The sequence below is a fragment of the Sphaeroforma arctica genome (genome assembly GCF_001186125.1).
Source record: "Sphaeroforma arctica JP610 unplaced genomic scaffold supercont1.448, whole genome shotgun sequence".
In the NCBI taxonomy this organism is placed as follows: domain Eukaryota; class Ichthyosporea; order Ichthyophonida; genus Sphaeroforma; species Sphaeroforma arctica.
The window spans coordinates 20,598-42,976 of NW_014040110.1; the positions used below are offsets into that span (position 1 = coordinate 20,598).

At 46.8% G+C, this 22,379-nt stretch overlaps 1 protein-coding gene across 3 annotated transcripts in view; it reads right to left on the reverse strand.

The window, feature by feature from the left end:
• Positions 1-5,035: 5,035 nt before the first annotated feature.
• The window catches only part of SARC_06334 (hypothetical protein), a gene marked incomplete at both ends in the record, with an annotated part of 18,367 nt that continues 1,023 nt past the window's right edge, over positions 5,036-22,379 (reverse strand). Inside the window, 19 exons of one of the 3 annotated variants that reach the window (XM_014299761.1) lie at positions 5,036-5,211; positions 5,440-5,535; positions 5,887-6,021; positions 6,437-6,577; positions 6,918-7,052; positions 7,547-7,690; positions 7,997-8,131; positions 8,613-8,792; positions 9,037-9,504; positions 10,146-10,271; positions 10,520-10,589; positions 10,835-11,035; positions 11,495-11,653; positions 11,972-12,130; positions 12,488-12,646; positions 13,580-15,704; positions 15,906-18,822; positions 19,316-20,358; positions 21,009-21,157. In XM_014299761.1, the coding sequence (XP_014155236.1) occupies positions 5,161-5,211; positions 5,440-5,535; positions 5,887-6,021; positions 6,437-6,577; positions 6,918-7,052; positions 7,547-7,690; positions 7,997-8,131; positions 8,613-8,792; positions 9,037-9,504; positions 10,146-10,271; positions 10,520-10,589; positions 10,835-11,035; positions 11,495-11,653; positions 11,972-12,130; positions 12,488-12,646; positions 13,580-15,704; positions 15,906-18,822; positions 19,316-20,358; positions 21,009-21,157 (8,593 nt within the window). Of the gene's footprint in view, positions 5,212-5,439; positions 5,536-5,886; positions 6,022-6,436; positions 6,578-6,917; positions 7,053-7,546; positions 7,691-7,996; positions 8,132-8,612; positions 8,793-9,036; positions 9,505-10,145; positions 10,272-10,519; positions 10,590-10,834; positions 11,036-11,494; positions 11,654-11,971; positions 12,131-12,487; positions 12,647-13,579; positions 18,826-19,315; positions 20,359-21,008; positions 21,158-22,379 lie in introns of all 3 variants that reach the window. The other 2 variants (XM_014299762.1, XM_014299763.1) reach the window with 2 other exon arrangements.

Consider the following 22,379-nt stretch of genomic DNA (forward strand, 5'->3'; position numbering starts at 1 on the left):
GACTATGCGATCAAAAGTCACTGCAACATCTAAAAGATATGAAATTCAACTTACAGTTGGTCTGTAGATGGCATGATGCGATTGCAAAACTTTCATTTGGCATAACACATATCCCTGGCGCTGTCAAGCTTTGTTCCGGACTTTGACAAGAAAATTCGGAAGCTACTAGCTACGGATTGGAAGGTCAATCCTAGATGGTTTAAGATCACAGCTAATATCTATGGTCGAAATACTATAGATATGTTTGCAGCTCATGATACTGTGCAACTGCCGCGATACCAAACTCTGAAACATCCGGAAGGTTTTAGTATGCAGAATACTACCATTACGTTGTGTTGTCCCTTAAGACATTCAGATCAACGGCTCAACTAGTTGATCTCGATGATTCAATGTGAGCCAATACATGTGAATGGAGAGATAGATACTTTCCATTACCAGAGTACCCGTGCAGTCCAGAAGACGCATTGACGACATACAATACTGTGTCGAACAGGTCCAGGTGGAACAACGAAGTGGGCACAATCTGAAACCTTCAAATGTAAGGTTGAAGTAGAATTTATCACTACACGAATTTCGTTGGTCGATTCGATCAATAGTTCAACCATTTTTAAAAGCAACCATACTAAGGATAGCAGCCGGACCGCAACATAAGAGCCGCGCATTCCAAGACCCAAGAGAAAGTCTCAGCCTCTCAGTCTCTGTGTCTCAGCCTCTCAGGCCACATCCCAAAGTCAAACCAATATGCCAGAACGCAGAAGGGAGCTGTCCCGCAGCATCCACGCCACACCGCTTCAGAAGCAGCACTTCTTTTTCAAGAAAATCTCATGAGTAATGTTAAACTGCGAAATTGTGATGCCTATCCCTATACAGAAGATTATCCACGCCCGTTGTGATGCCTGTCACTGTACAGAGGATCGCCTATTCTTCAGAAAAGTTAACGTTTTCGGCAAATCTCATCGAGTAAACAATTTCAACAAGTCAACATTTTCAACAATTTCATCGAGTCAATACTCTAAGTCAACGTTTTTGACAAAAATCATCGATTCAACGGTTATCGCCCGATCCATCTACAGAGACAATAATTTCATAATCCAGGTCTTAAGTTTTCAGCCTTCAGCCTTCAGCCTTCAGTCTTCAGCCTTCAGCCTTCAGCCTTCAGTCTTCAGCCTTCAGCCTTCAAACTTCAGCCGTTGACAGTAAAATTGAGGGGGAGTGAGAGACTACAGGTTTCAGACCAGAATTTACAGCAAGAACCCCTCTTTGATATATGGAAGTCATCAAAGTTAGCTCACTCTCGAGAGCTAATCAGTTGCTCTAATTACTCCTGAGAGTTGAGATAATACTTGACCGACTCCCGAGAGTATATTAATTTTCTCAACCGACTTCCGGGAGTGGATTGAGTCTGCCAACCGCAATATTCTAAGAATAGCTGCGGTTCTATGTGAGTAACAACCTATGCGGAAAGGCATCATGTGTACAGCGTGAGATTTAGTTGTAGCGAAGTCGAAATAGAATAGCAACGAAGTGTTAAAGTGTTCTGCAGAAGGGGTTTCATACTGACCATATAAGGTTTTACCCTGGCCAGCCCAAGTGACTGAACACTAGCACAAACACCTTAGCTATCAAACCAAAGGTGAGGTCAGAAATACATTTGCACTTTATTTAGAGTCTACTACATTACACTCTAAGAGAAGAATCCAAGATTCCACTCTTGACACATGTGTCTCAAGCAAAGACCAAGGCGACACAAACAACTTCTCCCAAGTGCGTAACTTCATCTTAACCATATTCTGCGTGTCTTGACGATGACTACTACGCCGATCGACCAGATCGTTGTAACTGAAGCATTTCTCCACAAGTTGGAGCTGCCTACATCTAACCCTCTTCATCGTCATGGAAGATCCTTCGATACGCATACGCCTTCTTGTCATTGTTGCACCTTGCATTGTTGTTCCGTTTGTGCTAGTAAAATACTTTATGATTCTATCAGCCCAAACTGTAGCAGAGTGTTTGTTCATCAATTGTCGCCATACTTTTCTAATGACCCTCGCCGTCGAGCTTTTCCTTCTCAAGTACGGCGTTGGGGAACATCTTCGTTACTGTCTTAATCACACCTGTGAAATTCATGCCTCGGACTCGCAGAGCTTTCGCTGTTTGGAAATTTGCGAACCAAATGTCTTTATACACAGCTCTGTTCGTGCTGAAGTACTTCTCCACTAAACGCAGTTTAGTCGCTGTGCCCGTTTGGTGCTCATCCTCGTACGCACGCTCCGCGGCTTTGCCTTGATTTTGAGCAAAAACTGTCCATGGCTACAACACGCCGTCCTTTTACAACCTGGCTTCCTGTCAATTGTGATATAATGAGGTAACCCATAATTTTACCGCGAGACTCTAAGGTCGTACCATTATGAAACGCTTTCGTCTATACATATATGACAGCTCGCGAGTATGTCGTCCGCGAACCCCATCACCGGTGAACACCGGTGTTCTTGAGTATTGGGATTCTCCACATCCGTCGTCTGCTCTGCATATCTAAGACTTGAGTATATGTAATTAAACCTGTGTTCAACTATCCAGCACCCAAAGTTGTAAGGCGCATGCATTTTGAATTCGTGTTGTGTCTTTCTCCAGCAATCACCAGGTGAGGCAAATTCGATGAAGCAAAACTGCATTATGACACCGAAGAAGGTGAGTAACTCGCCGGGCGTGAGACTGTGTTAGTATTGTATTCGAGAGTGCAACCAGAGTTGTCAAATAACCCATGGGGAACATAGTAAAGAAGTACTGTAGTGTTTCACGCACCGACCATTTTGTGGTATATAAATTCCATGTTTCGCCGTGACCTTCCACGTATGTGTTTCAGGCCCCTTCCATCTGCATCAACGCTCTCCCATTGCCACACTTGACTATGTGCATTAACAGGCTCTCGATTGCCAATAGGTGTCTGTGGTTGTGCAAGTGCGTGCGTCAAATTCAACGGAGTAGGTGCAACTACAATATTGCTAGTTGATAATGTTCTATTGTGTCTGAGGGGGTTGGTGCTAATGTCTGTGAGGTTCGTTTGTGCCTGACGCAATAGCTGTATTTAAATACTTGCCTGAGGTTGTTGAAGAGTTTGCCCTGTAGTGGGTAAAGCATGTAGGGATGGTAAGGTATCCAGTTGCACATTTATCTCTTACGGGTCAGATCTTGTGCGCCAGTAGCCAAAGTATCGCTGTATTGTTCAGTACTATGGATCACACGCGTAATCTCCTGTGGTATTGCACTAGCATTAAGGTATTTCACTGTTGAAGAAGGTTCTTTAGCTATCACTGCCGCCGAACGATCTGTTCTCCGCTACTCTCTCAACAAAACAAAAAAATACACGTGGCGAGCTAGATACTACTACTGGAACGAGATCACTATCACTATTATTGTCAGGAGATAGACTGAATTGCTTCTGCTTCGTGTAACGCTCTCCATCAGTGCTGACGAATCCACTTACTTCTACCATTTTGTTAAACACTTTCGTTGATCCCGTCTTTGAAGAAACACTATTACGACCGGCATCACAATCGCGGGCGTGTACATCTTGCCATACTTACTACCAAATCGTGCCTGGGCATACCTCGCATCCATATGGTACCACTTAACGTTAACAGTGTTCCTTACCACTCTCTTAGCTGCTGCCAGGTCATTCTTAGGTTGCTTCTGAATCGTTTCTTTTACAACTACAGCGCTACCTATAGTTCCAAGTTGTGTACAAGTGCTTGTTTGAGCAAAGGTTTGTTCTAAGTGTTCCAGACATGGTATGGTCACGCGATGAGTCAGGAAAATTTCTTTACTATTGCTTACATTTGATTGGCTATTTAAAAGTATATGTCACCCACTCAAAAAAAGGGCGATTCGCTGTGCCGTTACCAGCCCGAATGGGCGATAAAAGCCCAATTGAGCTATAGAGGAGTATAAACACGAGCCTATGCGTGATTGAGTATGAGTTTGTGTTAAGTGCTGTGTACGTACAATACGTGTTCTGACGGTTTTGCATCTTGTACTCCTATAATATTCGTATAACAATTATTTGTATTTGTTTTTATAAGTTGCCTACATGGGCGTCTCAAATTAAGGGTTAGCCCCATGACACGGCAATTAGGGCATTTACTAAAAACTAGAGTCATTTCGAATCATACAGGGTAACCTGGGTTGGCAAAAGTCATAAATGTCGCCTGAAAAATTGTGTCTTTGTCGTGTTTTCAATGTCGTTTGATGTCTTGGTGTAGGACGTCGTCGTCCGGTCTATTTCTACTCAGTTGCAAGTGCAATAGGGCAGGTCAGTGGGACCATTAGGTCCAGCGTGAATAAACCATGAAGTACAAAGAAATTGAGGAAACTGGGACGATATAAATTTGCAAATGTCAAATGGTCAAAAAATGGGCGAAATCGCATATTTGTAGGTGCATTTCGTTGAAATCGTAGGTGCAAATAGCTGCTTCCATGTTCTTAATTTAAGGAACACGGTACTGGCATTGGTGTTCACAACACTGATTGGTTAGAGTTTTCTTCCCGAATAAAATCTTCTGTCATTTCACTCATTTAGAGACAAAAATACACTTGTCGGACATGTCTCCAGGGAAATTGTAGCGGAAACACGTCTCTTAAAGTCTTTTGGTCATAAGTCAATGTCTTTTACCAGCTTTCAGGGGTATCACTACCAAGGGTAGCTAGGGATACCCAGGATGAACACACACCTTAGTTCATATAAATGCTTCGAGTTATCTGGTCTGTAGCGTCGGGTACTTAAACAGAGCACAGTATGCTAGGCTCCTCTTTTTGGTTCGTTAAGAGTAGCCACCAAACTGACTGACATTTCAAAGGAATCAATTGTACTTCAATCCGGCGACAAATATTATAGGTAGAATATCACTCCGATTCTTTGACTAAGCTCAAAGAATGCCCACTTCATCTTGTATTCAGCCCTCGAGCAGGCTCTGGGCCCTGGGGGCGTTCTCGTGTTCACGCAAGCCGAACCAACATCTTTGAAAAGTTTATTTCTTTTGTCAAAAACTACTTTGCTTCTGGTGCTATCTAAATCTAAGTTTCAGTTTCTAAATTACAACCATGGCGGCCATATTGATTTTCAGACATGCCATGTTACGAGATGTGTATTGCGAAGTGTTGGCGCTAGATCTCATCACAGATTGCGAGGAGCTCGTCTAGCATCGCAGATTGTTGCTGTGAAGAACAAAGTTATTGACATGAGCGACAGCGATGCATATCGTGTATAGAAAAAATAGCGACAGCTATGCAAATCGTGTATAGAAAAAATTCTGACAGATGACACGCAGCTGGATAGACCGTATAATATCATAAAACACACATACTACCACATCGCACACGATCACAGGTGAATTATATCGAATTGATGTATAAAAAACATGGACGTGCCGCGCCAGGTCTCACCTGGTAAAACACCCTCTTCTCCAGCTTGAAGCTCGGTAGTCCAAGACTACCGTCTCCGCCTACCTGGTTGCTCTCTGTTCCCAATGAGCGAATATCCTGTGTGGCAGTCACATGGATACAGGAACGTGAGTTAGTATTGCAAGACCTGGAATGGTGCATGCTTGTACGCCAATCTATCTGCATGCGGCCGTCACATGGATATATGCGAGTCAGTTAGTATTGTAAGGCTTGAAATGGTGTATGCTACGGGCCAATCTAACTGCACACGACCTGCTGTTTTTAATGTTTACGTTTACGGATGTATACAGCACGACTGGACACTACTGCCAGTTCAATATACGACGAATACCATTCGATCTTTTCGCGACGACAATAAGGCCTACAAAAAAGAACTAGGACGGCTATGCTCCCAACACAAACGAAGTTAACCAGGTTTAATGACAATACCTGCGCCGTCTGTGCCTCCGTTTCGAGTTGCGAGACTCTGGCGCGAGCTTCCCTCAGCTCATCATCTTTAATTGCTAGCTCGTTCCGAGCTGCAAGCAACTCTTGACAGACCTCGCCTAATTCGTCGGAAAAAACCTATATTATGGCATTGGGGCAAATTATTGAGTCAGACATATATATATATATATATATATATATACATGTATACATATAAGTATGGCGTTTCCAGCATAATTTGCAAGCCAAATATGAGTGTCTACAATAAAGTGTCCAGCAAAGTCGTCTGTTGTGATGAGCAAAGTCGTACCCGCATCACAACGGGACACGAGGAGATAGATTAAGCACAGAATGTACAGCTTACAAATCAAATTCACACCTCACATCAAGAAAGGATCAGATACCCAATTATGTACTCTGTAATAATCGACCTGTGCGGCAAATACAGGCGTGGACAAAATACATGATCAAGCTGTTTGAACTCGATACACGCGCATCCTACGATCTTCCAGCCTGCCTAGCCTCTCACACACAGCTACACAACAAATCGTACCTGTGTTTGCAGATCTTGGATGCGTGCCTGTAGGTCTGTATTGACTGTATTTAAACCCGCAATCTGTTCCTGAAGGTCGGCGAGTTGAGCCTCGGCGTCGCTGCGCGTACTGTTGGTCTCTGGTTTTTGAGGGCGCATTTCCTAGGGTAAACAGACAAAGTATTCTAAGATTTTAGCGTATTTCGCAAATAGTGGTTAAATTGAGAGTATAGGGTTTTAGAATCCAGGGGATGAGACGACTCAAGTGCCGCTATAGAGCCAAACTTTAGTGTTGGTCGCCCGACAGGCTACCTACACAATGTGCGTGCACGCGTACGTATGCAGTACGAGTGAGTCTGTGTGTGAGCCTATTCCCGATTACCGAGTCTGTACAACCATGAGTTATTGCTTCAAGTTAGCAGTGCCAAGAATTGGGCTATCAGAAATATAATGATTTTTTTTGCAGTAGAAACACAGAGTAGACACTACACAATCAGACTACCTGCGCTGTCGCTGCCACACTTTCGAGTTCTGAGATTCGGGCGCGAGCGTCCCTCAGCTCTCCGTCCCTGTGCGCCAGTGAGGTCTGAGCTGCCAAGAACTCTTGTTTAACCTGGTCCAATTCGTCGGGGTTCGTCTAATTAAAGATTGATGATATAAATCAATAAGTTAGAAAAATATACGGTAGTGGGTTAAGTTGTCTATAAGAATATAGCGGATCCAGGTATATCAATGAATCAGAATCGCACATCTAAGTGACACAGTGCGCAACGAAACCGTTGCTGGTTAGAGAATACATCTGCGTCAACGAGAAACAGCTCACACCACTGCAACAGCATGAACTAACGACATGGGTGCCGCTAACGAGCAGCGTGCATAGTTTAAGACAACTCACAGATAGCAACGAACAAGGTCGCACAAAACCGATAAAATATGATAGGGGTTAACGGTTTGAGGCGGATACCGACGTGTACGGTTCATATGATCCGACAAATCGAGCATAACACCAACGCCTCTTGTACGAGACCAACAGCAAAGCTCTATCACACAGATAAACTACGATGTTTACCTGTGCTCACATTTCTTGTATGCGTGCTTGAAAGTACAGAACAGCTAACCAATAAAGTATACCTGTGCTTCCAAATAGTGTATGCGTGACTGCAAGTCAGCATTGGTTGCCTGCAGATCCGCAACTTGTTCCCGAAGTTCGGCAAGCTGGGTCTCCGCGTCACTGATATTGTTATCGACCTCTGATTGATGTTGTTGGTGCACCGCCTAGTAGCAGCATGTAACGGGTTTTATAAATTTATAGAAGTAAGGGTTTAGGGCGCAGAGACTTCTGATTTAATGGTGTATGAAATGTGACCCGACTAGAGATACATAATCACATCGTTGGTACCGTCAGCCCGACACACTACTTACACTTGGTTTGATTGACGCATGTATGCGTGAACGGATATATATACAGCACTAACACTATACTACGCCATACTACACTACAGATAATAAATATATATATATACTAGTATACAATAACAGCATCACCATAATTATACTATCAGCAGCACACTACCAACCTACCTGAGCTGCTGCTACCGCACTTTCCAGTTCCGCAACCATAGCACGAGCCTCACTTAATGCCGCGTCTTTATTCGCTAGTTCATTGCGAGCTGCCAAAAGTTCGACACCGAGCACATCCGATCCGTCGGGATTGACCTGAATATACAGTGGGTGTTGGAAAATGAGATATGAAACTCTATAGGGTAAGATTAGGGATACACAAAATGCTGTACGATAGAAATCAGGATGTATCAAGCGCTGTAGGTGAACAGTTGGTCAATGTGGTATATGATAATGGCAGCGTGAAATGAATCTCTCGACTATCTCGTAGTGTTACTACATGTAACAGCGCAGAATGAACGTTGTGTCCACAGGTGTACATATCAAACCACACATTTAACAGAAAGATACTCGACCAATATATGGAGTATAAAACCCGCAGACAAGTACATACACGACCCGCAACCAAGCACAAACACCCAACAAACAACACTCGAGACTTTGTGGCTAGTGCAGCGTGAACAGACGGACACCTCAACCGTTACACACTGCCCATACTACTGCAGTTAGCCAACTCGCCTACAGCACGGCTGCCCAGTCTTTACACAGCAGCCAGTCTTTACAACACTCCGCATACCTGTCCTTCCATATGCTGTATGCGCGATTGTAAGTCTGTGTTGGCCGCTTGCAAGTCCACAACCCGCTCCTGCAGTTCCGCGAGATGCACGCTTTTTTCAGCGTTCTCCGCCAACGCCTTGTCGCGTGCTGCGCGCATCTCAATCACTTCAGCGTCAGCGTCTACCTTTGTCGATCTCATCTAATCAGGAGTGAGATATCGAGCGAGTCAACAGGCCGTGTGGAGTGTAAGCGGGCGATAAGATAATATAGCACCTAATATATATATATATATATATATATTTAAGTATATACAGATGTATCTATATATGTCTATGTCTATGTCTATGCCTATATATATATAAATATAAATATATACATGACATACACGTAGAAATGTCAGCAATACGAACAAATATATAAAGTCAGCAATAGAGAGAACATACTCGTTCTAGCAACGTATCAATACTCTCCACCCCATCCGTAGTCGCCTGGCTCAGCAGCTCTTCTAGATCGTCATACTCCCCCTGCGCCTGTGCCCGTTCCAGGAGCCGTTCAAGGCACTGGTCGTATTCCCCGTCGCTGTCGTCCATGGAGACGTTATAACCCCCTGCCATACTCTCTGCATCTACAGGGAGACTCTCCCCCACAGCCTGGTTATCCAGCCCGGCTGAGACATCCGTATCCATGCCCAGTGGGTGCTGAGTGCGGGTAGACTCCTGTTGCGACAAAAGGTGCACTTGCTCAGGGTTTCCGAGTGATTGCTCGCCTTCCGCTGGACTGGTCTGTAGGTCCTCCAGACTGATGGTTAGTTGGTCGTCTGCGTCCTCTAGCGGTGGCGACAGCGCGCGTGTGTGGGGTTCTTTGGTTGAGTGGGTCGGCGGTGCGTCAATCCTACTACGCATTGTCCGCAACTGCCCAGGCCGTGGGAGGAGTTGGGAGTTTAGGATTAGAAGTGGATATTAGGATTGGTATGAAACCGAGGGGTTGTAGTGCGAGGATTGGTTAATGCGCTTGGGACGTGCCAATCGTACTGTCCACAACTTCTTAGACCATGGGAGGATTTGAGAGTTTTAGGATTTGAAGTAAATATTCGTATTGTATGATATCAAGGGGTGGTGATTTTGAAGTATAGTTCGAAGCTTGGGTATGCGCTTGGGGTGTGCCAATCGTACTGTTCGCAACTGCTCAGGCAAGAAAAGTGACTGATCTTTTGAATTTAAATATCAGGATTGAAACCAGGTCTTAGGATTGGAGATAAAAAGAGGATGTGGGCTTTATGGTATACAAGAAGGATTGGGTGTGCGTGTATGTCATTGGGTTTAAAGCGAACAGCACAACTAGCAACGCACATGCATCTCATTGGGGCTCGATATAAACTCAATTTACGGATAAATATGTGTAAACCATATCCATACATAGACATCAATAAACCTAATCCATGGATAAGCATGGATAGACCCGATCCATGGACCAAAATATTTATAATTCCAATCCAGGGACAAAAAGATTCATAAACCCAATCCATGGATAACCTCGCAACCAGGCCCTGTACCTGTTCCCGCAGCGTAGCCATTTCGTTAAGACAGTCCTCCAGCCTTGGCTTGAGTTCCGACAGTTCGGCATCTTGGTCCAGGCACTGGTCTTCCAGTTCTTTGACGTTGGTTCTGAGTTCGTCCAACTACGATGCATGCATAGAGTGCGCGTTGGTTCGGTTGCTTAGCTGATTAGTACTAAGTGTGCCAAGGAGCCAATCCAGCGAAAAGGTATCGAGACATGCCACGCCACATGGGTATAAGGCTGTATTACAAAGCATTACAATACAAGCCCACCCAGCCACCTACTTTGCAGATATACGAAGAAGTGCATACGAATACAACACTGCACCAGTAGAGTACAATAATACAACGCGCGATATACATAACACACCTCGCTAGCGCGTTCGGCCAACTCGTCTTCTTTGGCTTCCAGCTTGGCCGTTGCATCCACCTCGCCCTCGCTACGGCAATGGGTGAGACATCCAGGAGAAGTGTGAATAATATATCGTATTAAACTTTGAGATAGGATTTTCGGTAGAAGTAAGTGGTGGCAACATGCCCTCTATAGGTCAGAATGGTTTACAATTGCCAGAGTGATGTGATTAGTGCGAATATATACCATCACATATCACCGATGTGAGTATGAACAAACAAACACAAAAAATTAATAAAACATCCACTACACTCACACACACACAACACCTACGTTGCCAAAGCAAGCATTTCTGTAACCTCCTCAAGCTCGTCGTCGCGTTCGGAACGGAGCGTCTCGACATCGGCCTCAGCTGTGCGTAGGAGACTATCGCGTGAGTCCAATTCGTGTTGCAGTGACTGTACTTCAGCCTCGAGTTCCACTATGCGGTCCTCTTTGTCTACCAACGCGTCTGTGAGCATAGCCTCGGATTCTCTGGGAGGTGGGAGGAGGTTGTGGGGAAAGAGTAGCGGTAGTTAGACAGCGTGTCTTGGATACGGCACGGTATGTATTTGTAGTTGTGTGTAAGTGTGCTTGTATATATATCATGTGTATATACGCCAGGTATGCTTCTACATACACGATAGTGGTGGACTATGGTTGGCGATGGTAGAATGCACATTGTACTTGAAAGGGTTTATGGTATTAAGATATGTGTGAGTTTTGTGCAAGCGTGAAATCGAATACTGAGCTATGACACGACAATACCGGCTGTGATACACACTCGCAACTCATCGGATATGTTCAAATATATATGGGGATACCTAAGTGCTGATGTGCCTGATATATATATATATATATATGAACATAACATACATACATACATAATACAACAAACATACATATACATAAACAAGCAATACGCCCGGGTTGCACCAATAAGCTATGGTATACCTGGAGATTTCCTGCTGCTGCTGTGCCTGAGCCAATTCCTCGCCCTTGTCGTTGTCGATCACATCTAATTGCTCCTCCACGGTAGAGAGGTTTGACTGCAGTGTTTTGATCTGCTCATCCTTCTCCTGCAAGGCTGCTTGTAGCTCACCCTCCGTTTCCCTGGTAGAAAGAAAGGCCAGGAGAATTGTGATTAGTAACCGAGGCCTAGGGTGCGGTTGCCATGTGCTTGTGGCCCTGACCATACCACGGTACACAAGGTGCTGTGTAGTTATATATATATATATATATGGCAGATCTTTGGATAGATCCGATGGGCATATCCTGAAGTATCTAGACTTAGTTAGGGGTTTGCCGACACATACAGCATATATACCGAACGCTGCAGACTTCAGCACACCATCACAACCGATCTAAGGGTATGAGGTTTAGAGTTTAGACCCTAAATCACCTACATCCCAAGAGACATTCCGACGATACCTGGAGTTGTCCAGCTCCTGATGTACCAAGGCCAGTTGCTCGTTGAACTCCGACTCTTTTGCTTCGGATTCATCTAGCAGCTCTGCGAGAGTAGCCTCCATGCTCCTTAACTCCTCGTCCTTGTCCTCTATAATCTCTTGCAGCCGCGTCTCCGACTCTCTGGGAGAAGAAGGAGGTAAGTGTGGATGTGTGCATATGTGTTGATATTCAGTCACCATCTAATTGATGCAAGAGTATATATATAGACAAATAAGTATATCAAAGGTGTTTTCAGATAAGCGTATATATATCAGTCAATAGAGCTATACTCAACAAGAACACAGTATCCATACACAATATATATATATATATATATATATATACATATATATACAACGATACGTATATATATGAGGAAATATCTATGTATACAAATAAGCAGATACAAGCAAAATATGTTTTAGGATTTAATGTTTCCAACTATGCCCAGATCACCACACAGCACACAACATCTACACCATAAGCACCAACCAGTACCTTGCCACATCGAGGTCGTGCTGAGACGATGCTCGACTCTCCAAACGCTCACTGTCACGTGCTAAGAGCTCATCTTGTTGTTCCACCACATTCTTCTCCAGCACACGGATTTGATCGTCTCTGTTCTCCAGTGAAACGTTTAGCGCTGCGTTCAATTCCCTGTAGGATACGTGAGAAAGTGATGGGTTGATAATAAGTAAATATATATATATATATATGCATATACATATACATACACACACACACACATATATATATATATATATAAATATATAAGAGGAGATGATCAATTTCTCAATATGAGAAAGTGATGTATCTGATCATGTTAAATAAGTCATATTAAAACCCTAAACCCTAAAAATTCTTCAATAACTGCGCGAGTAGATAAAGTGTTCCAACGTGGAGGTACGGTTAAATAAAATTTACATTGCCTTATATTGTTCAGTTTCCAAGGGGATGTGTGTGAACTCGCTGTCCGGTTGATACGCAATAGACCAGTGAGCTTAGTCCGAGTACATGCTCAGCTGCAGTACAACGGAGTAGTTCCACTTTCTCGCTATTCTTGACCTATATATACAGTGGCTTCTAGAGTGCAAGATGGGAAGCGATAATATCCCATACCCAGCCAAACTTCCATAAATCAAATCGTCACATCAGCTTTGAACACCAAACATACATGTATACAGTTGTATCTGGGAGAGCTCACTCTTCTCGATCCTCGCAAAAGGATTTATACATTTCTAGCCGAAGACACAAAGACCCGTTTACTGCACAACACACATACATCCTACCTACTAATACTAAGCACACACCAATAACAGATATGTCACACTACTAAACTCACACCTATACACATATATCACACTACTAAGCACACACCAATAGCAGACATATCACACTACTAAACTCACACCTATACACATATATCACACTACTAAGCACACACCAATAACAGACATATCACACTACTAAACTCACACCTATACACATATATCACACTACTAAGCACACGCCAATAACATACATATCACACTACTAAACTCACACCTATACACATACATCACACTACTAAGCACACGCCGGCACACATACCGTAACACCTCCAACTCGTGCGCAAACCTAGCCAGCTCCTCCCTCAGCCTCTCCTCACCAGCCACCCCTCTCACACTCTCCGACGCCTTTGTGGCACTGTCTCCGGCTCGCCCAACCGACGTGTCCACAGACGGTTCATGCGATCCTACATCCACCCAGCCCTCACTCCCCGCATCCCACTCAGGCGTACTATCTTCATACACAGCTGCGTCGATTGGATTGAGTGACGCACTATCCTCCCCGTACCCAGAGGTGCAGACCGTAGTACTACCATCCCCAGACCCCGGCGCGTTGACATCGGTCGTATCGTTAACGTATTCGAGGGCGTCTCCAGGGACACCTGCAGCCCCTTCAGGGATACGAGTCTGGTCTTCTTCGTCAGGCTGTGCTACAGCACTGACACCATCGCTCACCGAGCTTGAGGCAAAGTAGCTAGATAGGCTCGTACCCTCCCCTGGTGTTTCCGCTGCCGCCGCTGTCTCTGGGGCCAGTTCTACTGTCTCGTTGCTATGCCAACCGTCCCCTTCCGCTTCCCACCCGTCTTCCATCTGAGTTGTCTGGGTGTCTAAGGCGTGTATAGATGTCTCGTCATGCACAGCATCACTCATATCCACCGCATTTTCCACCCTCGGTTGCGCCTGTACTCCCGCACTCTCTCCCGTGTAGTTCGATGAGTTGGTATCGGTGTAGTCTACGATGTTACCCATGGCTGCATCCGTACTTGAGACCATATCCACAGCGTCTTCACCGCCCCAACCCTCACCCTCTGCCCCCCGCCCGTCATCTGCCTGAGTCGGTAGTACCGTTTGGTCTGTAAGTGTCTCAGGGGCATGCGCTGTCACTGTGCTGGTAGCCTGCTGTGCCTGTATCCCTGCTGTGTTTCCGAAGTAGTTGTACGTGTCGTCATTGATCGCCTTATCTGGTTTACCGACTAGCCCATGTACCCCCATACCGTTGCCATAGTAACCGGACACGGGACTAGAAGTCGATGCATCTGCAGCATCATCTGGCTTCTGTGCACCTGCACTAAAGCCAAAGTAGTTAGCCATACTGTTACTTTCCGCAGTATCCGTGCTATCCTTCTGCACAGTCACCCCTGAACCCTCGCCGAAATAACTGGACATGTCGGCATGGCCCGTTGGTTCTGGGTTGGTACCCTGTCCCTGCACCTCGGCACCTGTTCCGAAGTAATTGGACATGTTGTTGGGTTTGTTGTTGTCCGCTGGAGCCTCTGCAGTCTCCGTAGTTGCGTTTGTACCGAACAGCCCTTCACTTTGCTGAGCCCCGGAAGCCTGGCCAAAGTAACTGGACAGGTCGGCAGTATCCGGTGCACCCGCCACACCTCCCTGCGCCTGTACACCGACATCTCCCCCAAAGTAGTTGGATATGCTAGTACCAAGTGCCGGGGGTTCTACTGCTGCTTGGATGTCGGCACCCATCTCCACTGTCTCTGCCTCATCCCAGCCTTCCGCTTCCCATCCGTCCTCTGCCTGGGCGGCCGGCGTCTGCGAGTCCAATACGTCCACCTCGTTAACCACGACATCCGTAGTACTCGGCTGTGCTTGCTCCTTCACTCCTCCACCCTCTCCAAGTGAGTTCGGACTGTAGATGTCCTCCGCTATGCCTTCCACGGTCACCTCCGTATCTGGGGCTACCTCCACTGCGTCGTCCTCACCCCACCCCTCACCTTCCGCTTCCCACCCGTCTTCTGCCCGGGCTGCTGATGTCTCCAGAGTCTCCGAGTGTTGTACTTGTGCATCTGCATGAATTGTGTCCGTATCGTCCGTTTGCGCTTGCTCGGGTACGCCACCACCATCTCCTAATAAGTAGGCGCTGGTACTACCCTCCACTGGAGTTTCCGTGGCTGCTTCTGTATCTGGGGCTACCTCCACTGCGCCGTCCTCACCCCACCCCTCGCCTTCCGCTTCCCACTCGTCCTCTGCTTGAGCGACCGACTTCTCTGAATCCAATGCATACACTTCGTTAATTACGGCTTCTGTATTATCCGGGTGCGATTGCTCTGGCCCACCCACCCCGTCTCCAAAGTAGTTGGACATGTTCGTACTCTCCACCGAGGGCTCCTCTACTGTTTTCGTATCTGGGGCTATCTCTACCCCGGCACCCTCTTCATCCCATCCCTCGCCCTCCGCTTCCCATCCGTCTTCTGTCCGAGTGGTCTGGGCCTCTGCATCGGTAGTATCCGTATGCTCCATGTGTGCCTGGCCTTGCTCTCCCATCCCATCTCCAAAGTAGTTGGACAAGTTCGCACTCTCCACCGAAGGCTTCTCTACTGTTTGCGTATCTGGGGCTATCTCTACGCCGGCACCTTCTTCATCCCATCCCTCGCCCTCCGCTGTCCATCCGTCTTCAGCCTGGGTGCTGGGCGTCTCCTGATCTTGTGACACCCTCTCCTCCTGTGTAGCAGCAACAGCCCCATCCTCACTCGTCTCTGCAGGCGCATCGTCCCCTTCATTGGCATGGCTCACACTCTCACCATACACACTAACGGTCTCATAGCCACTTGCCTCGGATATGCCCTCTGTCTCTGCACCGTCCCCATCCCAAGCCCCTTCGTCCACACCCCACCCGTCTTCGCCCTGGGCGATGGGGGTGTCTACCACGAGCGCGTTCTCGTCTGATCTCACATCCTTATCTTCCGCCGTGGCCTGCGCAAACATACTGTCAGCCGCACTGGTAGTACCCTCTCCAACGTAGCCGGATACCCCTTGATCGCTCGCCGGGGGCTCTGGCGGTGTCTCAGTAGTTGGTGCCACGTTCTCACTGTCCACCTGACCCCACGTGTCTGTGTCTGGCACATCCCATCCACTCTCCGCCGTATCTGCAGCGGCAATGCTGTGCGTGGCCTCCCCATCCCCATCCGACTGGTAGGTATCCACAGCGTGTGGCAGCTCTCTTTCCCCTGAGCCCTCCATATCTACACTGCCCCCAAAGTAATTCGACAGGTTCGTATCAGTGCCGGGCGTCTCCGCAAGTGCTTCGGGGTCTGCCGCCATCTCCATCTCACCCGCATCATCCCAGTTGTCCCCGTCTGCTTCCCACCCGTCCTCTCCCTGGTTCGCCAGTCCCTCTGCCTCGTGTCCGAGTGCGGCGCCGGTCTGGACTTGACTACCCTCCCTCACATCCGCAAACACACCCGTATGATCCTCGCCCGACTTCTCGCCAAAGTAACTGGAGAGCCCACCGGCATGTCCTGTGGGCGCGGCAATCGTCTCAGTGGCAGACCCCGCGTCCAGGGACTGCATGTCATTCTCATTCTCATTCGCCCTTTCATCTCCCCAGGTGTCCTCGGTCGTATCCCACCCATTGTCGGCCGGTGCACCCGCGTCCGTACTCTGCGTATGCGCAAGCGCGTCGTCTGCGGAAGCATGAGTGCTCACAGGTGCCGCAGTACTGTCCTCAGCTGCGCCCGCCTGTGCACCGTTATCCACGGGGTATGCTGAGTGCTCGCTCTGTCCAGGGACCGCTTCTGTGGCTGGCTGATTCTCCACAGTTGCATCCAATACGTTTATAACGTTTTCCGCACCGGGACCGTCTCCAGTATCAGTGGGCAAAATAATTTCCTCTAACTCACTCTCACCAGCTACAACATCGTCCACTTCATCGACGTTGTCTCCGTTGACCGTCCAATCTGTCGAGTCTGCGCCATCTCCATGCTTCGCATCTGCAGTCCCCTGGTGCTCTAGAGCCGAGCCATATACACCATCAATGTCACGTTCGCTCGCATTGTCTCCGTTGGTTGAAGATAACGAAAAACTATCGTGCGTATCTCCCATGACTTCACCATGCTCGGCTCCCTGAACACCGCTCCCAAAGTACGAGGAGACGTCGTTCTTTTTCTCAGTCGAATTCTCCTGGGTGTGTGACAGTGGCATGGCTAGGTCAGCAGCAGCTTCCACTTCCAGGCCATCGTCATCGCTCCACTGCGCGTCTTCCGTTCCCCACCCGTCCCCATCCGTTTGTTCCAGGTCACCAGTACCGTCATTCAGCGCACCCTGCCCAAGGGATACCGGCACACTGTCTTCTTCTACAGGATAATGAGAACTTACTTCTGCCTCAAACTGTCCGGTGCTTGTACCAGCCACAAGCTGTTCGGCACTCTCGTCTACTACAGGGAGTTCAGGAGTTCCTTCTGCTACAACACCGGCACCTTCATCTACTGTAGTATGTTGAGCATTTCCCTCAGCCCCGACTTGGCCAATACTTTCACTCTCCTCAGCCACCGGTTGCTGCGCAGCACTCGCGCCCCCCACAAGCTCTCCAGACGTCTCCTCAGTAACAGACGACTCGGCATCCGCTTCTCCCTCATGATGTTCGGTACTTTCTCCACCCAGAAGGTGTTCTGTACTGTCCTCAGTCTCCTCAGGTACCTCCACAGCGCCCCCGTCGTCCGAAGACACCTCCAGCATGTACGCGGCTTTGTCCGTGCGGATACCGTCCGATAGCTGCAGGCTGTACTCATCTCCCCACACATCGCCATCCTCACCCCACCCATCCTGCGCTTCATCTGTCAGATCCATAGCATAAGCCTCTTCTTCCTGATCTTGATCCTGTATCTGCACCGCTGGCTCTTCGGGCGGGGTTGTCTGGTCGTGTACTTGGTTCTCATCGCGTGCTTGGCTATCGTCTTCTACTTCAGCTTCGGCATATTCTTCTCCCTTGGCGTCAGTATAGTCTGCTGTTTGACCTTCAGTAAGGTCTTCTCCTTGAGCTCCATCTGCTACCTCCATCTGCAGCATACCATCCTCCATCTCAGCGTGGGTCCGGGAGGTGTCATTCTCCAATGAATGTTCTCGTTGTTGCGCATATGCATTGTTTCTACTCTCTCCAGACGCCTCTATCGTATCATCATTCATATCTCCTCTCATGCCATCATCCAGATCTTCTTGTGTGCCTGCCAATGCTTCCGTAGACTGCTCAGCAACGCTTCCGGAATCCTCCGCATACACCTGTCTTACAGTACCATCGGCCGCACTTACACCCATACTATTGGGCTTATCGCCTACAACATCGTCAGCTGCACCCGCACCCATACTTTGGGCTGAATCTACCCCATCCACATCTACCTCTGTACTCGGTTCCTCTGTAGCTTCCAGTGCGTCTCCATCGCCCCAATCCGAGCTCTCGGCACCCCAGCCGTCGTCAGTTTGGGCCGACTCGTCATCCCAGCCATCGTCTGCTCGTGCCATTTCTTCACTTACTTCTTGATCTACGTGTCCACTTCCCTGCTTTGTAACAGATTCATCGATTAATTAGTCCACTGGAATTGGGTCAAAGTCGGTTCCAAATCAATTGGTTAATTAGGATGAGTCATGTGAAGTGGATCCAATTGCCTGATTAGTCCCAGATGTATTTGAGTCGTCTGAGGTTCAAGTCATGTGGTTCAATATACCTGAGTTGTACTAGGTTCTATTGCGAAACTGCTCCGGCGTCATACAACACAATTACCTAGAAGCAATACAAGGAATCTGAGTCGTACCAGAGTCAACTAGTCCACTGCAGTTGTCTAAGTTGTACTACAACCAATTGAAACACTAACCCGTCGTATAGGGTCAACTAACACAAGGACTCGACTAGTTCGTATGTATTTCTGTATGTATGTAGAATGTATGTATGTATGTATGTATGTATGTATGTATGTATGTATGTATGAATGTATGTACGAATGTATGTATCTCTAGTCTCAGTCGTACTATGCAGGTTCAACGCGTCCCATACCTGGCTCGTAGTGGGCGCATCTGCACCTGTACTCAACGGTCCAACCGCAGTCGTAGCAGACGGTTGAACCGCAGACGAGTTTAAAGAGGGCGCGGTGTTATGACTACCCACACTATAGCCTTCCACTTCCTTATGACTGCCCACCTCCAAGCCTCTCGCAGCGGGATGTTCCTCACCATCACCCCCTGCACCAAGGTGAGCGTCCTGTGACTGTGCTGGAAAGGTGTCCAGAGCGTCCACACTACCCCATCCCTCATTCTCCGCTTCCCATGTATTTTCAGCCACTGGTGCGTCTGCACCCTCCCCGTTCTCGGCTGCCTGGTCTAGTACCAAGCTCGGCTTTCTCGAACCAAACCCGGCCAGGTCCAAGCCCTGGTTCGCCTGTGACGACCCGTACCCAACCTGGTCTAATCCCGGGGGTACTAGTGGCCTAGCTATAGGTTGGCCTGTCTGTGCCACAAACGACTCACTCTCACGTCTCTGTGGCTCGGTCATAGCCGGTGTGTACATCTTACCACTCGGCGCTTGCTGCTGCTGAGCGCCGTAGTCATGTACATTCCCAACCGCCGGCTCGTTTTGTACCGAGCTGTTTTGCGCAGGCGACTGGCTACTATATGCAGGCGTGTCCCCAGACGCAGTACTACCAGGACCACTACCTTGGCCTTGGCCCTGGTCCCACCCCGTGCCACTCCCATACAGCCCAAACCGTGCCGCGGGTGTGCTGTCCAGGGCAAACGGCGCAAAGATGTTGTTCTGCGGGTACGCAGCCTGGCCTCCAATCCATCCGCTCGGCTGTCGTATCTTGGCCTGTCCCAACTGCGCCGTCAGATGGCTGGGCTGAGCCGAGCCGTGTGTGTTCGTGTCCGTATCCTCGCGCAGTGTGTCTCCGATACAGTCTTCGTTGAGCTGGCGTAGGTCCGGTAAGGGCAAAGGCATGTTCTCGGCTGTGCCGCCAATGCCTGCGGCACCGCCAAAGCAATTGATCAGATCGCGATCGCACGTCTCGACAGCCAGGTCAATGGGAGAGAGCCCTTTCTTGTTTCCTGTGGGGTGTGGAGCGAGATATGGGGGGGGGGCTTTAAGGTTTAGAGTTTGGGATTTGGGATTTCCACTTAGGGGCTATCAGCACGGGAAGAGACCGTCCAAGGTGAGTCAACGCACACACTTGTGAGAAGTCGCATCAGAGCACAGGTTCTCATACACCTTGTACATATAATAAAGATGCTCATATAGAATTCACCTATCCTCGGCTGCGACGGGAATGAGGGGGTTGGTTCGAAGCCATTTGTCCAGAGGGTGAGTCATGAGCACCAATCTGAATCAGAGCCCATGCGCAATCCTACTTATAAGACTAACTGCGATCTAAGCTTCACAGCGATGCCTGCCACATAGGATCATTCGGGCGAACATGAAAGGAAAACAGGACTACTAGCAATCCACACATCTAGGACGACTTCATTCCTCACAGACGATGTTATTCAGCTATAAGACGGGGTACATTAAGAATCCTCTGAAACTTGTATACAGACGGCTGCAAACATCGGCCTGTATCACGTTGTGCGGATCTGGGAGTGCTCCAAGGCCAAAGACAGATGCAAGTGCTAGGCGATGACTTATAGGACTGCCGCGCCTCTACATATTGAAGAGTATATATTTATACATAAGGCAAAGTGAATCTTACACATCGACATACTCATTTGAGGGTTGGCGTGATTGTCCAACAAGAGCTTGGCCATTTGGATATGGTGCTTCATCACAGCCCTGTGCAACACTGTATTCTTCTGTTTGTCAAGGGCATTGATTCGGGCTCCTGCATCCAAGAGTGTCTGGACAGCGTCCAAACTGATACGATGTAGGTAGAAAAGTATTCAGATAAGCAAAGGAATTTAAACTATATGTAGATGCTTGATAAATGTTATTTGAAGAACTGATGGGGTAAAAAAACTATCATAGGCATGAAATAAGGGACATACGACACTATTTGAGGTAGTGGAGGAGATGTTAACCTATTAAAAGGTTCACATGAATGAATAAAAGGATATAACAGTCTGCATATATGTAGCCCACTGCGATCGTATTGGTGAAGAGTGTAGTAGGAATCAATTGAGACTACAAGAACATAGTCAGCAAATCAAATGTATATTTATCCATACACAGTATGCATGTACTCAATCGAAGACACAAACTATCAGCAACTTGAATATACACTTTCGAGCTCGAAAATGTTTCAACCAAGCTATCCACGGTTCAAGTGTGGTACATGCGCTGTTCACGAAAATATGGAATACATGGGAATGCGAGATCAATAGCCGTAAACTTAGTATCTGAGGCAGATTGCACCGTTTATCAATTTGGATAAAACGTGCCAGGATGTCGTACAGAGAAAACGTTAAGGCCTCTCCAAGTTACAGCGATCTGAGAAACACTTAAGGGGGCAAGTGTCGGGAGTATTTCCATCCTCTGAAATTTTCAAATACACATTATTATTGAGGACAGGGTATAAATATATATATATATATATATATAGACACACACACACATATATACATATATATATATATATATATATATACAAACATATATTTATATATATATATATATATACGTATGCATATACACAAACATACACACATATACTATACATATACAATATATATATATATATAAATATATGTATATGTAAATACGTATGCATATACTCAAACATACACACATATATTATACATATACAATATATATATATATATACATATATATATATAATATATACATATATATATATATATATGCGTGTGTGTATATAAGTTTTGTAAGTATTCCTATAATTACATCTATATATATTACTTATACGTATATAAACAATATATATGCATTCCTATAGGTACATGTATACACACTCATATGTATATATACACCAATAAGCACATATGGATATATACATACACACACACACACACACACATATATATATATATATATACATACATATATATATATATATATATATATATATATATATATATATATATACTATATATATATACTATACGTACGTACGTACGGT